At 43.6% G+C, this 17,084-nt stretch overlaps 1 protein-coding gene across 1 annotated transcript; it reads left to right on the top strand.

Annotated features, from left to right (window-relative positions):
* Positions 1–555: 555 nt before the first annotated feature.
* morn4 (MORN repeat containing 4) lies at positions 556–11,031 on the top strand. The gene is made up of 5 exons (XM_063191241.1): positions 556–616; positions 1,153–1,247; positions 7,749–7,863; positions 9,231–9,340; positions 9,611–11,031. The coding sequence occupies exons 2-5, from the start codon at positions 1,181–1,183 to the stop codon at positions 9,757–9,759; spliced, it is 441 nt and encodes a 146-aa protein (XP_063047311.1). The 5' UTR covers positions 556–616; positions 1,153–1,180; the 3' UTR covers positions 9,760–11,031.
* Positions 11,032–17,084: the final 6,053 nt, after the last annotated feature.

Below are 17,084 nucleotides of genomic sequence, written 5' to 3'. Positions count from 1 at the left end.
TGTTTTGCCTTCAGTGATGATCTGAAAAATGGAAACATAATCTTACCAGTGCATTAGCCGGGCATGCTCAGTCTTATGTCAATACACCCCATAATGCAATAAAGGGCTCGAGGATATCTGGCATTGTAACACGGTTTTACACCATGTGTGATGCATTATAAAATGCGCAGACACCGTGTAGCCTTGAACCAAACAGAAAAGTGAGCGTTGATGATTACAGATGATTCTTCAGAGGGTTCATCATTTCCACCCTGCTGCTTCAGCATCCTTTTCGTCCTGATATTTGACAGACACGGCTTCTATTCTGCAGCGGCCACTTCATACAAGCTTGGGTATTGTGTGGAGAGAGTCTAGCCTAGCCGAAACGGGATTGTCAAGGCTAATGCTGAAGCAAGCTTGGCCAATCGGAGTACAGTATAAATAAATCGCCAAGAAAAGCATTCAATAACACAACGTGTCCTTCAGGAAGTCGCCTGTCTTGCCAGAAGAGGTGGGGTTATGGGAAGCTAATAAACTGGTCATCTTACAGTTAACAGGAATTGTCAACTGTGCAAACCGATTTGTAAATATAACAATGGGATTTGCATACCCGTGAGACATCAGCCTAATGTACAAGGTAAACATTTATTCTTTCAGTTCTGATGTGCCGTGCGCGGATTGAAACATTGTAATTGATACCACTTAGCGGTTTTCACGTCTGTCGTTACATGAAAATAAGTAACATTGTGGCAACCCCAGTGCGTTATCATCCAGCCCTATGTCTGGTTCAAGAGACCGGTATATCTGCAAAAATGTCAACAAACCAAACATCTCAGATATGCAGGGATGAACAAAGGAAGGCTAGGCTATATATTATTAATGTATGTTGTTCATGACTTTAAATTAAGCTGCAGTCTGAAATTGACAGTAGCTAAGCCTTGGAATAGCCTTTTCATACCTCAACTGTTTTGTGTTGTTCTTGCTTTTGAAGGCAACTTTGACTCACTGTCTCTCAATGCGTGGGTTACAAAGCCTACAAGCAGACAGACATAGGCTAATAAAATTCAACCAACTGCCCCCACACCACACCACACCACCCCATGCCTGCCTGCCTGCCTCCCTGCGCCCACAGGCAAATTCAGCCCCGTCTGATATCGCATATCCTGTCCACAGGTGCATCTGTGCCAGTGTAAGAGGAGCCATGACGCTCACAAGGGGATCGTTCAGCTATTCTAGTGGCGAGGAGTACCATGGAGAGTGGAAAGAAGGCAAGATGCATCTTCCTTTTCTTTCTTTCTTTCTTTCTTTCTATCTTTCTTTCTTTCTTTCTTTCTTTCTTTCTTTCTTTCTTTCTTTCTTTCTTTCTTTCTTTCTTTCTTCATAAGCACAATCTCTCTCTCTCTCTCTCTCTCTCTCTCTGTGTGTGTGTGTGTGTGTGTGTGTGTGTGTGTGTGTGTGTGTGTGTGTGTGTGTGTGTGTGTGTGTGTGTGTGTGTGTGTGTGTGTGTAACACATGAAATGCTGTTGTTGGTTGTAAAACACTGTGCTTCAGCAAGTGGCAAATTTGGCTTGGTAACTGAGCTGCAAAGCTCCTTATTTGGCACGGGAGGCCATAGGCCAATACAGACAGTGACATGAGTGACTTGGGCGTCGGAGTTAGACCGGCCTTCTAAATCTGTTAGCATTACAGCTATAGGTATTTAGGGATAATCTGGCCTTGAATGCCAGAGGGGGATGGGGTTTTAGGGATGAAATGCCTCAAGAACTTAAGGCCAGGACAGTTAAAAACACAGAAGTTCAAAACAACATAAGACCCTGGGAATCAGCTTCTCCTCACGCTATTAATAGTTAGTTACACTATAGTAACAGAACACTGTGTTACGTACAGAGTATCCCAATGAAATTATACACACATGTTACATTTGTTAAGGTGATTTTCATTTGACAAAGTTTTGCGAGCACCTGCACACCTTAAAGGCTTCTGTTTCAGCAGGTGCAGCTTTTCATTACCAAAAATAAAGTGGTGAACCGTGAAGAAGCAGTATTGTGTTCTTTTTGAAAACCTGAAGGTGATGTTGATTAAAATTCATGTCATTTTCAAAGTGTAGTGGAATTTACAATGAATTTGATGTTCTGTTGCCGCTGATTCTCAAGCTGATGTCTAAAGTTTATGCTATAACTTCTGCAGCAGACACAGAAAGAAAGTGACAGCCATTAAGTAGGTTAAATGCATAAAAAATCTTAGAGAATTGTGTTTGATTCATGTTGTCAGCAATGACTGGACCAGAATGGATGTCAGTGCCAGGCAATGATGAAACAATAAAATGATGTCTATACATTCTTATGAAATGTTATATTATGATATAAATTATATCTTACATGTAGAAAATTACATTTCAATAGATGCCTACTTTTATAATGACTTAATGTGTGTAAAGACATTATATTGAGTCACCTGTAGTAACATCATGTTTGTTTTTTTATTCTGTCTGGGAAATAGTCTAAAAATAAGTCCTCACAAGTCACGCAGTGCCATATTACAAAAGGTAACCATTTATTTAACAATTCCATAAATATTTACACGTCACTTGTATAATTTACATTTTAATTACATTTTTATTTACATTTCGCGGTGTGGCCTCAGTGCATACGTCCCCTTGAATGATATTGTGTGGTTTACTGTAGGCTACAGAAGTAGGCAGGCCTACCATAATACTTTATGTTAGGGTTTACGTTAGCCACTAAGACATGTGTTAAGCAAAAACAATTATTTAGCATTTACTGTATTCACAAATGTCTTGTTCATGGCCAATGAGGCCTTTATGCAGACAGTAATTATGCATGTATTACTGGCCAACATGTGGATCCTATTCTGGAGTAGCCTGTAGCCTACTTCCATACATTGTGGACTTGTGTCAACCATGCCAATTACTGTGCTTTATTGAGAATTGTTCACATGTTTGCCATTTGCATCAGTGCGCTCTATTTGTAAAGATATTATTCGGTATTTTATTATTTTTCGCATTGGACAGTCAGAGAGAGAGACAGGAAACGGGTGGGGAGAGTGAGACGGGGAAGGGCCGGCAAAGGACCCGGGCCGGAATCAAACCCGGGTCAGTGCCGCGTAACAGACGAGTGGCCTACCATTAGAGCCACGGTAGGGCCTGTGCGCTCACATTTTGCCCTCTGTGTGCTCTCTGTGAAGCCAAGTGAACTTCTCTCTGAATTGACAAACAAGTTTGGCATGATCTTTTATATTGGTTGTGTCACTAGGGCATGTCTGTTTATATAATTCCATATTTCATTTACAACCAAAACTAACACACAATCTATTAATTCAAACCTTCATCTTCTTTGACTGTGAATGACAGATGTAGTACAGCTTAGGCAAATTATGTCATTTCCAAAAATGCTCTGTGTAATGCACTCAGTGCTTTACAGTGGAAAATTCCAGTTGAAGGAAGCAAAATCTCTGCCATGTAGTACTTGTTCCATTTACACTGCCCTACAAAGCCATTGAACCATTCTCTATTGAAAACAAGTTATTGTTTGGGGAGGGGAAACCAGTTTATTGGATCAATCTTTTCAGGGGCCAAGTAATTTCTCTGGTCAGGTCGTCAGGACCTCCTTATATACAGTATACTGTCCATTGTTAACTCCAGTTGCCTCAAGGATACTTTTCAACCCATACCGCAGAGGGTCTGGCCCTTAAAATCCAGCTGCTTTAGACAAACACAAAGCTAGTGTTGATTCAACACTCAATGTTGGCTTACTAGACATTCTGAAAGAGTCTTAAATTTCCCTCTCCAAGGATACTTTCACCCCACAAACGGCCTCAGCCTGAAATCAAGCTATTTTTAAATGTATTTTTATGGGCTTTTGGGGCCTTTATTTCTTGATAGGACAGTGTAGAGATGACAGGAAGTGAGTGTGGAGAGAGAAGGGCTAGGGTTGGGAAATGACCCAGGCCGGACTCGAACCTATAGGTGCCCCTGGGCATGCAAGCCCCTATGTGGAGGGCTTAGCGCGCTGCACCACAGCACTCCCTGAAGTTACACTTGCACAGATGTAGTGTTAATTCAACACTCAGACAAGGACCAACCAGAGAGGAGCCTCAAACGTGACTCTCCTTTTGTAATAAAGGGAAACTGTCCTAAAAGAGTTAAGTCTTCACAAGCCTCTTGAAGCTTCACGTTGTCTGCTGGGTCAGCATATCTCGTCTCCATTTACCAGTCTCATCAATCATCCCCTCAATCCACCCCTGTTGAAGTTAAAGTCCTGTGCACTCCCGATGTCTTGTCATGATAAGCTACCCGTCGAGATCAGCTGCCAAACCTCAAGGGTTTAGAGCAGTGTTTCTCAACTGGAACAGTCTTGGGACCCACCATTTTTCCACTCTCATTCAGTCGCGACCCAGTTTTTTTAGCGATACTCGAATGACTGGTTGCACGCTACTATTTCGCATAAACTTTCTGATTTTATCTATGATGACAGATGACACAAGTTCAATCGCCTATCAAAATAAAAGTTGTAAATTGTTGCAGGAAAAGTTGGATGATTTTTTTTATTATTTTAGCGAATCAATGAATTACAATTTTTTTTACACCACGACTCTGCGACCCACCCATGACCCCTCCGCGACCCACTTTTGGGTCGCGACCCACCAGTTGAGAATCAAGGGTTTAGAGGATTTGGGCTATGTTATCTGCCTATTGGTAGCTGTTAATCTTGACAAAGCAGCCCCTATCGACAGATCACTGGCTTCAGAATCACTGCCTGCTGTGTCGGGCCTCTGACAGAAGGTGCACATGTTTGTCTGCTCTCTGTGTGGTTGCTTTGATTGCCTTTGGGAGGGCGAAGCTGTCTCTCTGGGTTGTCCATCAGCTGATAGGTCACAGGATGCTGGTGCGAGACCTTTCTACAACGTTCAGGCTGATCTGGGAGAGTTTAAGTTTCTCGTGTTCTGGTGATGACAGCGCCCAGCCAAATGGACTGAGGTACTGCCCAGGGTATCCACCTTACGAAGGTGTTTAAAAATGCATAGGTTTCCCGTTTACAAACATTCGCGCTGTGAGGAGGGGCAAGATGCTAAGCAGCCAACCATGTGAGCTAATTTTTTGAGTGACAGCAGCTTCCAATAATCAGGTTGAACAGTGTGCAGCCAGGGATTGTTTACAAACGGGAAACCCATGTATACACAAGGCAATGAGGTTCAATTCTGGGACCCTACTCTGTCTGGGCCCAGGACAATTGATACCCCATCCTGGTCGGCTTCCCTAGTGGCAGTGCTTCCCAGGGCCCTGCATCTCCATCTCCACTGCCATTCCTGCCCACCTCACCTCTCTTACATCACTCACAATCACATTCCTTATGGGCCACACGGTACATTTTTACAGCGTTACTTTACCACTTGAAGGACAGTTCCAGCCAATTTCTACATGCTTTCTTATGTAGTGTACTTCTTTCTTTTTTCTATAATTGCAGTAACGTGGCAAAAATATACTTGGCTCTTCCCCTGCTGACGATCAGTCCAGGGGGGCATGTAACGGATTGCTTCCTAACCCAGCTTTAACCCACAGCACCTGATCACAAGCATAGTTTGAATTACAGGGGGTTGACTCTATTGCATATAATAACATAAAACCCCCTGATTAAGGCGAACATGACATAAACCAGGAAAAAAAAACTCCAACTCCAACTGTCATTGTGACACAGCACTCCACAGCACACAAGTGAACACTGCACACAACGAAATTGCATTTATGCCTCACCTGTGCAAGGGGGCAGCCCTCAGTGGCGCCCCATGGGGAGCAGTGCGGTGGGACGGTACCATGCTCAGAGTACCTCAGTCATGGAGGAGGTTAGGGGAGAGCACTGGTTGATTACTCCCCCCACCAACCTGGCGGGTCGGGAGTCGAACCGGCAACCTCTGGGATGCAAGTCTGACGCCCTAACTGCTCACCCATGACTTCCCATAATATATGAAGAAGATAATTATATCATTGGCCACAAGGTTGACTGTGTGAACTAAAGAAATTTGTCCACATTGGATATGCCTCAGGTTGATATGATTTAAGATTTGTGCTATTAGCAGGAAGGCCTAAAACAAAGAACAACTGAAACAAGGGGTTATTGTTCTAATGAGGATAGTAAAGTGTTATCATTATAACCGTGTATTAGCGTAAATAGAGATTTTGTTTTATCTGCTTTCTTGGTTATTTTATATGTACCACTAACACCGCTCAGCAACTTACATCCAGACGGTTGAAATAGACATTTCTCCAAGAGGGCTTTTGTTGGAACTCTGGCGTACTCGTTGCAAAAGTTACCATGGCAACCCAGAGTCATATGACATACACACTACTTTTAGATGTCACTCAAAGAGCGGAAACCTACACTTCAGGCAGCCCATGGCCATGAAATGCAGTGGCTTGCAAAAGATACTCCTTAGAATCTTTTAAAGAATCTATTTGTATAGTCTATGCGTCTTGGTTAAATTGAATGGTAATAGGAAGCCTTTTCTTCAGTGGGGCATGCTTCCCTGTGCTAGTCCATCAGGCGGCCAATGCCATTCTTTTTCTGCAGACGTTCAGATGTTCTTTGTGTAGGCCTAATGTCTTCATTAGACTTCCTGGAAATGTTTAAAATGATCATAATTAAAACTTTTAAGCAGATATGAAACTTGGAAATACATGTTGTGATAACTGTGGACCTTTACATTCGGGACCAGAACGTCATCGATTAAAACCTTATTCTGATGAGCTGATACAAAATGAGAGCACTTTCTCTGCTGGTGAGGGAGGTAGCTGACCTTCTGAGCGGTGATCTTTACACCAACACATGTGACACAGACTCACAGCATAATGACGCTCGGCTTTGTAAAGCACTGATGGCTGCACCTGTTTTTCTACACTAAATTAAAAAGTAATAAATACGAGCTCATACAGTACTTTCAATAATTAATACAGCTATATTCAGTGGTGGAACAATTTCACACAGGGCCCTAGGTCAAAACACTGATAAGCCCCCCATATAGCCTGCCGATGTCCTGATAGGGCCCCCACTACCAATACGGGAGGGCCCTGGGCCTAAGGGCAAATACCCTGCTTGCCACTCCTATAGCTCCGCCCCTGGGTATAGTTACAGTGGAAGTACATGTACAACTGTCACTAAGGATAAAATAATCAAGGTAGTTCTGTCAGGAGCCTATTCCTCTTTGAATAAAGGTCTTATATCAAAACTATACCAAGCATTTATGACAAAACAAGTTCACTCTTATATCAAGAATATATCAAGGATAAATGGGAAGTAGAAAGCAGTCAAGTTGTATCAGAAGAAGAATGGTCCAACTGTTGTGAATTCCAATGGAAATGTACCAATTCTTATACCTGGAGAGAATTTGGATGGAAATGCCTGGTCAGATTCTCTACCATAGCAGAATGGACTGATGTGGTTAACGACATATACCTGATGGAGAGAATCACCTTTATGCACAGACTGCGGATGGTGAGGTTTTCGGGAGCTGTGGGCGGGATGGGAGGCTCAGGGATTATGCATGGTGTGTGATGTATGTGTAATGTATTCTTGTTTTTTGTTTGTTTGTTTTTTTGTTCCTTGTTCAATAAAAAAGTTTTTTTTTTAAATGTAGAATTGTTTCATTCGCTTGCTGAGCTCTACACATGATGGATGAAAAAATGGCATGTGTGTAATGATTATGCAAGTTGATTTTTGATTTTTGTTTTCCCTGTGTGTGTTTTTTTAATTACACAGGGAGGCGTCATGGCCTTGGGCAGCTGAAGTTTGCTGATGGCACCTGCTACAGGGGTCAGTTTGAGAATGGCCTTTTCCACGGCTGCGGCATCCTCATATTCCCCGATGGATCCAGGTACGCTTGTTTTGGGCTTGTCGCTGGCTCCTGCTCTGCTGAATCTCTCATCATCTCTCATTCTCCTGGTGTATTTTTTTTTGGCCCATTTGACCAGGTGGCAGTGTTGGGTACCAAATCCATACGTGCTCTGCCCTAAAGCTAACTGTCATTGATGTTGTTGCTATGAGGGCGTCGTTTTGAGTGCAGCGTTAGTTTTTGACGGCAAATGCATACATAATCTTGGGATCAGATATTTTTGCCTGACCATTGAGTCAAAAAGTGACGTGTGTGAGTGTGTGATGTAGGTATCTCTCACTGTGTACTACTCATGTATAATGAGAAAAACAGTATCCTATATGGGAGACATTATAGGATTATTATACATCTACATACATTTCCTTTTGGTCATGAAAAAATGGTTAGAAAATCTACATGTCACATTGGCTTGTGTTGAGCAAAGTCTTCTTGGAACCCTGCCTATACATCTCTCTACGTTTTTCAGACACTATGACATGAAGTCATATACCTAAAAGGACATAAACTGCCATGTACTGAAAGTAGGAATCACAATGATAATTATAATGATAAATGCAAGGTCTAAGAAAGACTCGTTTTTAACAGTCAAATCGCAGTCAGCTTGAGGCTTTTCTCAGTGCCATGTGCTCACCTTGTGTTCAAGATAATAGGGAGTACCCAGACATAACAAGGTACAGTACTGTAAGTGCAGAGGAGCTGGGTTACCTTGTTTTCAACAAGAGCACATGGCAATAACGGGTGGCAGGCGAAGACAACCTCTTTAAAGCCTTCTGGAGAGTGTCACAGGAGCAGCTTAAGCTGTGACCTCCGCCACACGCGCATGTTGTAGAGCTATTCAGAATACCTCCTTTTGCCATTTTAATAACACTACGCATTATTCCCTAAATCTCACAAGGATACAAGGATGTTTATTCGGCCTATACGGTACATAGAGACACTTAAGTGTCACATGCGAAGAAATGAATGGCCGGTGCAAAAACAATGTGGAGAAGAAAGCTGTGTGTGTGTGTGTGTGTGTGTGTGTGTGTGTGTGTGTGTGTGTGTGTGTGTGTGTGTGTGTGTGTGTGTGTGTGTGTGTGTGTGTGTGTGTGTGTGTGTGTGTGTGTGTGTGTGTGTGTGTGTGTGTGTGTGTACGTGCGAGGCATATGTGTTTAAATCTTGCACACATACAGTTAGTACACACATATGGTGTTGTTGGACCCTTTTCATGTTGGAACTCAATTTGTTTACTTGTTCACCGTTCACACATGTTGTTTACTCTTGTCAACCTACTCATACAGTACATGTCTGTCAGTCAGTCTGCCTTTGTTTCTCTGCCTGTTCTTTTAACACAACCTTTTTTCTTTCAGGTATGAGGGAGATTTTGTTCAAGGCAAATTTCAGGGTGTGGGAATCTTCAGTCGTTTTGATGGGATGAAGTTTGAGGGTGAATTCAAATGTGGACGCGTGGAAGGATATGGTAATACATTTTCACAATTAGGCTAACACATTACGCAATACAATTATATACGTTTCATACAATAGGTTTTTCCCGACGCTAGGGTCAATGTTGTGCTATGCAGCATCCGGCATCAATGAGCTAACAAAAAAAGGTAGCGTTACCTACTGCTAGTCTTGACCGACTACCATTTTCATCTTTGGCAAATTACAGTTGATTTGCTCTGTTCACAAAAACAAAAATAACTTTCTAAAGAGTCTGACAACTGTTTGCATGGCCGGTGCATTGCAGGTCTGCTGACGTTCCCAGACGGAACCCATGGTGTGCCACGGAACGAGGGCCTGTTCGAGAACAACAAGCTGCTGAAGCGAGAGAAGAGCCAGGCGGTGGTGCAGAGGGCGCAGGGCTCGGCCGCCAAAGCCCGCACCCTCACCGTATGACCTCCATTTGACCTCCGCGACCTTAACCTCTGACCCCCTGCAGCCTCTATGTATGACCCCGCGGCGTCTCTGTATGACACGAGGAGCCAAACACCACTCAGGCCTGCCTCTCCATGCGACCCCTCGTCCGCGGTATGACCTCCGTATGACCCCTAAGGCCTCTCAGTATGACCTTCATATGACCCCATGACCTTGAGTTACTGTATGTCGCCCACAGCCTCTCAGTATGACCCCTCCTCGACCCTAACCCTATGACCCCAGGTGGTGATGCAGAGGGCGTCAGCCTGACAAGGCTCGCAGCCTGTCAATGTGACCTCTCTATGACCCCCGCAGCCTTGCAGTATGACCTCTACACGACCCTTGCAGCCTTGCAGTACGACCCTTTACATTTACAGTATATGACCCCAGAGGCCTCTCTGTATGACGCGCCATACACCACTCAGGCCTCTCTCTCCATAGGACTGCCAGGGAGCCGCCGAGGCCTGCTGCGGCTGCCTCTCTGTCGTTTCTTTACCCCCTCGCCCCCTCCATAGGACTCCCAGGGAACCAGCCCATCACCACGCTGTACATTTTTTGGATTGTTAATTTGATTCGTATTAGAGAGTAGGATCAACTATCAAGAGTGTTAAATTCGACTCTTTTAGGCGTTGAATTAACACTGCAAAATTTGATGTGCACTTGTGTGTAGGCCTGTCTCTATGACTCCCTGCAGAACCGGCCACTCACGCCACTCAGTACATTGGTATTTTGCTGTGTCAATTCAGCGCTTGAAGAGTGGCAACAACTATGTACGTACATAGAATAATGTTGACAAATTGATGAATTGCTGGATTCACATTGCCCAAAAAGTGTGTGGAATGAACACTGGAAAATGCACGGTGTGATTTCAGTACTTCAGCTCCTCTACATGGGGATCAGCTGGAAAGACTGTGATTGGCTGGAGCAAATAATGTGGCTGTGACTTTAGCGCTCTGAGCCCAGGGATGTCCTCAGCCCTCCTGTTCTGTCCCCTTGGCCTCTCCTCGCTGTCTGAGCCCAGGTAGCCCTGCTCCACTCACTCAAGCCCTGGCCAGCCCTCTGGGATGGGTGACCTGGTTCTCACTCTACGACTTGCCCCCTCTCCCTTCCCCCCCTTTCCTTTCTCTAGTCTATCTCCTCTCACCCTCTGTTGCCCTTCGCCTGCCCTCTGCCCTCCTCCTCCTTTCTTCTCCTCTTATAGCTGTTAGTGAATGGCGGTGTCACTGTACCCAATTCACTAAGCCCTTCCACCCCTTCCCACTCTCACCTATGATCGCTTCATCTCCTCTCCTCTCCTCTCCTCTCCTCTCCTCTCCTTCTCTCCTCTCCTCTCCTCCCCTCTCCTCTCCTCTTCTCTTCTCTCCTCTCCTCTCTCCGCTCCTCTCCTCTCCTCTCCTCTCCCTCCCCTCTCCTCTCCTCTCCTCTCCCTCTCCTCTCCTTGTCTCTCTCCTCTTCTCCTCTCCTTGCTGTCACTGAACCAATGTGGTCACCCTCTCTTCCCTATTCTTCCTCCTCTTCTCTTCTCTCACCATTGTTACTGAACCAGAGTGGCGCCCCTTTCACTGGCCATTCTCGTCTGCTCTGACCTATCCTTCCTCCTCTCCTTTCGTTTCGTCTCCTCGCTGCCACTGAACCACATTGGCCTCCCCGCCGACACACACTCTTGTCTACTCTCACCCATCCTCTTCCACTATCCTCCTCTCCTCTCTCTCCTCTCCCTCTCTTCTCCTCTCCTCTCCTGCCATCGATGTCACTGAACTGTAGTGACCTCCCCTTTCCCACTCTAGTCTACTCTCACCTATCCCCCTCTCTCCATCCTCTACTCCACTTTCCTCTCCTCCTCTCTCCCTCCTCTCCGCTCTTCTCCACCATTGCTGTCAGTGAACCGTGGTGGCCTCTCCTCTGCCACCCAGTCTCCTCTCCTCTCCTTTCCTCTCCTCTCCTCTCTTCTCCTCCCCTCTCCACTCGCCCTCTCCTCTCTCCTCCACTGTCATTGCTGTCAGCAGTGAACTGTAGTGGCCTGTCCTCTGCCACCCACTCTCCTGTCCTCTCCTCTCCTCCTCTGTCATTGCTGTCAGTGAACCATAGTGACCTGCCCTCTGCCACCCTCTCTCCTCTCCTCTCCTCTCCTCTCCTCTCCTCTCCTCTCCTCTCCTCTCCTCTCCTCGTCTCCTCTCCACTCCTCTCCTTTCCTCTCCTCTCGTCTCGTCTCCACTCCTCCACCTCCGCCATTGCTGTCAGTGAACCGTGGTGGCCTCTCCTTTGCCACCCTCTCTCGCCTTGTGTCGGGCCAGTCTGTCCCATCGCTGCTGCTGCTGCTGCTGCAGCTGCTGCTGCTGCTACTGCTCAGTCTTGGCTTCATCCATTTGCTGCTGTGCTCCATCCTCAGGAGCAGATCACCAAAACACTTAATTTATCCATGTAACAAGAGCTATCAGACTAACAACTTGACATTACAGAGAGTTATCAGACTAACAACTTGTACTATTCAAGAGCTATCAGACTAACAACTTGTAATTACCGAGAGCTATCAGACTAACAACTTGTAGTTACCGAGAGCTATCAGACCAACAACTTGTAGTAACCAAAAGTGATCAAGTCTGACAATGTGTAGTTACCGAGCTATTCCACTAACAACTTGGTGACAGCCCAGATGTCTGTCAAAAGCTCAAAAGGCACGGAATTGGTAAACCTTTTACTTTGCTTTGTTTCTATGTGCGTCTACAATTAGAGAACATCTACAGTTGAGGTGTTTTTGGCCATTTCTTAATAGCCAAGACACATTTTTGCCACTGCAGTCAATTAGTCTGTTAAAAAAAAAAACAATAATAACATGCCTTTCAAAATGTGCTGTTTCGAAACAAGACATTCATGTTTTTGTCAAGCTGTCAGACTGCTGATAAAACATCCAGTGAGTGAGCCATACTCCTAACATGCAAATTGGCTTAGCTGTTATCTGACAACACCTTATCAATTTCCTGTTCCAACAGTAGACAGGCACCGCACACATGGCTAAGCTGCTAAATGGACAGAAATGGGAATGTAGTAACCTTTGGACTTTTTAAAGGGTGAAAAGGTGGAAGGGTGGGTGGGGTGTGGGGTGGGGGGTGACTTTGGCCTCTAAACGTGAGTCTACGAGGGCAAGTTAGTACTACATCACTTTTTATGATAGATTCTGTTTGTCTTCACTTTGGCTTTGTCCAAAATGTTTACTCTCACTTCGCTTCGGCGCATGAGTGAACATTTTGGAGTCGGCCTTTGCCTTTAAAGAAGGGAAACATTGCCATGTGACTGGATGGGGATTCCTACATATTTTTGCTTTCTCATGAAGGGAAACATTTTTTCAGCTGCTCAATACACAACCCTTCAGTGTACTGTAATGTTTTTTATATATATACTATATAATTATTCCGTGTTTCCATCACTCTGATGTGTTGGTGAAACAATCAGTGTCTCATAGCTCAGTTTTAAATTGACAGTGTCACATTTTCAGCACCGGTTGAGATGTATTACAGTCCTATTAAACACACACACACACACACACACACACACACACACACACACACACACACACACACACACACACACACACACGCTCAGTAGCAATTCTGCTACATACAATATGTGTATATTATGGGTTTACGCATTGCAGGTTGTTTTTATTATTTGAATTTCATTGACTTGATGCTGAATCTACAGCCTTTTCAGTCCAATTCAGTGCCGCGTGTGAATGGACCTCAACTTTGTTCTGCACTGAATTGGTGCAGCTCTGCCTCCCAATTGCATACTAACAACTCCTCCACATCTCATGCTTATGAAATCCTGAGATCCGTTGAGCACTTTGAAAATGAAAAGAAGAAAAAGAAAAAAAGAAGGGAACTAAAAAACAAGCAACGTCGAGTTAGAGAATGTAACATTGCTTCGCTGGGAACCGTCTGTGGCAGTAAAAGCATTCTAAATGTTGCCTAATTTGCTCTCCTCTGCAGAAGAGAGAGAGAGGGAGGGAGAGAGAGAAAGAGAGAGAGAGGGAGGGAGAGAGAGAGGTGTTATTATCCCAGCATACTTACTGTATAAATAGCCATGTCACCTGTCACTGTCACCCTCAAACAATCTGGGAATTATTCTCCGCATCAATCATCTGTCGTGCATTAGTATACGTTCTGGAACGACCACAGAGGATGTTGGATATATATATGTGGCGTACTACACTGAAAATGCCTAGCCCCCAGAGACAATGCTGACTCTGCCAGCTTTGTTATGTCTGGAAAGAGCTATGGAGCGCAAAATAGTCAGTTCAATCAAGTCTTCTTGGACAGTGTTAGAACTGCTTATGAGCAAGTCTTCTGGCGTTGAGGAGACCATTAACTAAAGTTGGCAGTGGCAGAATCAATCTGCACATTCCCCCCCCCCCCCCCCCCCGAACCTACAGTATATTTCAGTGATGTCTATAGTTCAGAATTGCCTTACTGTTTCTCTTAATGATAATGTGACCTGCTATTTAGCGGCAAGGAGTTCAAATCCTTGTAGGTTATTTAGGATTCAGTCGTGTACATATGCATAATTAAATGTAAAAGGTCATGTCGTACATAAATTGAATAATTTATTCATTTTGTTCTCCATATACCAGCATTAAGATCGTACCTACATAGGAACATCTGCATGTTGCAATCTCCTGGCTGAAAACCTTTGACAGTATGATTAAGAAGTAGATGTCTCCTTTGAAATCATTCCGTCACTTCGAGTTTACAGTGTTTTCCATGGGATAAAGGGAATTTTTCGGGTATTTGATGTGTTTGTGTGGATTATACATATTTTAATGTTTTCTGTGTCATTCTACTGTTATGTTTGTTTGTAGGCTACTTGATACTTGACGTGGGAGGGACCTATACATCATATTTGCATCTCATATCAGTTTTCTCGAGGTAGTTTCTCTTATCTTTCTTGAGGTGGATTCATTAACTCTTTGACATATCCGAATGACCAGAGTAGTGTGGTGTGTTGGGTTACATTTCACTAGTTGTTACGACAGTAAGACGCTAGTGAAATACTATGCACCTGGGGGATGGCCTAATACTGTACTATGGCCTTATGGGAGCCCACTGGCAATAGCTAAAACTCTGGAGAGTGTTTCTGAAAGTGCTATTATTCATTCTGTACTGCAGTATTTGTCAATGAACACTTTGGTCCACTTCCAATAATTGTGCACTCAGATATACTGAATACTGAATTCTACATTGTGTGACGGTGATTTATGAAATACATTTTCATTGCGTACTGCTTGTGTTGATATGTGTCTTTATTATTATATATTTTTGAGGGAGGTGTGTGTGTGTATGTGTGTGTGTGTGTGTGTGTGGGGGGGGGGGTGTTAGGCAGGCTATATCAGAAATAAATCTGGTATACAAAGCAAAACAAATCTCGCTTTGGTGACACAAGTAATACACCAAGTAGGCCTAGCTTATTTACCAGGCTCAGATACAATATTACCCTCACTATACCATGTGGCCATATGGTGCATGCTGGTTTGTGTTTGCCATTCGCCTATAAATCCTGACACCCAATCAAAGTATTTAGGTGGCACTAAAAAAACACCCAGCCAATTAGCAGTCACTCTCTTGATTAGGGTCATCTTTAAGTTGATGGAGACCCACTAAGATGCTGCACCGGGGACTGCCCCCCCAAAAAAACAGGTAGCTCACTGCCAGTTCACTCAGCTGAATGACATATTTCACAACAGTGACAATAAAAAGCCTTTTAGTCGTATTGAATTCCTCTTGTCTTTATGGCCGTGTGGGGGCCACAGCACATACGGCTTGGGGGGGACACTGAGATACATTGCTCAAGTCTGTGTACTTTTCACATGTGTATATATAATTTCCTCCCATATTCCTTCTCAGTCATAATGTATAAATAGCTTTTGTGGCATATGCCTGGACTTTCACCTTGAGAGGGAGGCTTGTCGCCATGACAACCACTTTCAGTTCACTCTGCGAGAATTTACATGCAGGTTGATTATTCACTCAGCGCCAGACTCCTATGGTTCTTTTCTGCCGGAGCAAAGAGCTGTCATTCAAACGGCGCAAGAAGTAGGGGTTTAGGAAACATATACCGGGCTCTTTGCTTGGTATAACTTAATTGCGTTTAAATGTGTCAACATGAATCAACCTTTCTCTTTGCCTGACAACCGACTCCCTGTATGATGCTTGCTTTTTGCATTTCATGTGGTCCTCTCATACTCCTGGACATAAATGCCAATCTCAGCCTCAAATTATGGATGGCTGCCTTTATGTTGTGGAACAATGTCAGACATTCCTTTTAACAAGCTGCTGCTATGTGTTTATCATCAGCAATGCAATTTATTTCCTGACCTCGGGGGTTCAGTGTCTTTAAAACCAGTCTGAATGCTAAAACATATATTGCTAAATCTTGTCCACTAAAAACAGGCATCAGATAATAACAAAGGTATGAGCACTATCTCTGGCTGATATGTGAGCAGCAGTGCCCCTGTGTGGTCATATGGTGATACTGCAAGGTCCAAACCATTGATTTAGTATAGGCTACTTTAGACATGTTATTTTATTCAAAAGGAGAAAACGACTCACCCAAAAATACAAAAATATAGCTTTAAAGTCAATATTCAAAACAGTCTCACTCAGTATAGACCATTATGATGGTTATGGTCTTAAACAACCCACCACTGTAAAAATCTGTTGAATTGTAATTGAAAAGTTCACATGCAAACCCATTAAAACCAAAGAAAGAAAGAAAAAAAACAAGAAAGAAAAGAAAAAAGAAATAGAAATATCCCCTTAATCTTAATAAAGAAAACACTTTAACTATGATAATATGCAAATCAAACCCAAACAAAGTGAGATGTATTAATAATCCTGACTTAGGATATTATTTGTTTTTGCATAGCCATTAAATTATTATTATTGTTGATGATGCTGATGACCATAATATGTTTGTACACAACAGTAGGCCTAACCCTGAAGCAATGACAAGACAGGAGGCTTCAACCCCAACCTGTGTATTTAGACAATCACTTCTGGACATGTGATAATACTGATGCACACAAATACACAAATACAAGTAATAACACCCAAAAACATCCCATAGGCCTAGTAACTTACTTGCGCTCAGTGAGTGCTGACGTTTATTTTACCAGGAAAATAAACCCGTTGAGATTTTTTAAAAGGGCGTCCTGACCAAGTGGCAGCACAATTTCACACAATTTAAAAAATATATCTATATGCCGATAAAAATAGTCATTGACAAAACTATTTACACCCTCATTTCATTATTGC

This window comes from Engraulis encrasicolus, chromosome 24 (assembly GCF_034702125.1).
Source record: "Engraulis encrasicolus isolate BLACKSEA-1 chromosome 24, IST_EnEncr_1.0, whole genome shotgun sequence".
NCBI lineage: Eukaryota > Metazoa > Chordata > Actinopteri > Clupeiformes > Engraulidae > Engraulis > Engraulis encrasicolus.
The sequence above is the reverse complement of the archived record's forward strand: the minus strand, read 5'-3'. Positions and strand labels throughout refer to the sequence as shown.

What these genes read in the sequence shown, in the direction of transcription:
- morn4 (XM_063191241.1), top strand. Translation starts at nt 1,181, where the DNA reads ATGACGCTCACAAGGGGATCGTTCAGCTATTCTAGTGGCGAGGAGTAC. An exon ending in CCATGGAGAGTGGAAAGAAG is followed by an intron (nt 1,248 to 7,748) that starts GCAAGATGCATC and finishes TTAATTACACAG; the next exon opens with GGAGGCGTCATGGCCTTGGG. An exon ending in TGGACGCGTGGAAGGATATG is followed by an intron (nt 9,341 to 9,610) that starts GTAATACATTTT and finishes GGTGCATTGCAG; the next exon opens with GTCTGCTGACGTTCCCAGAC.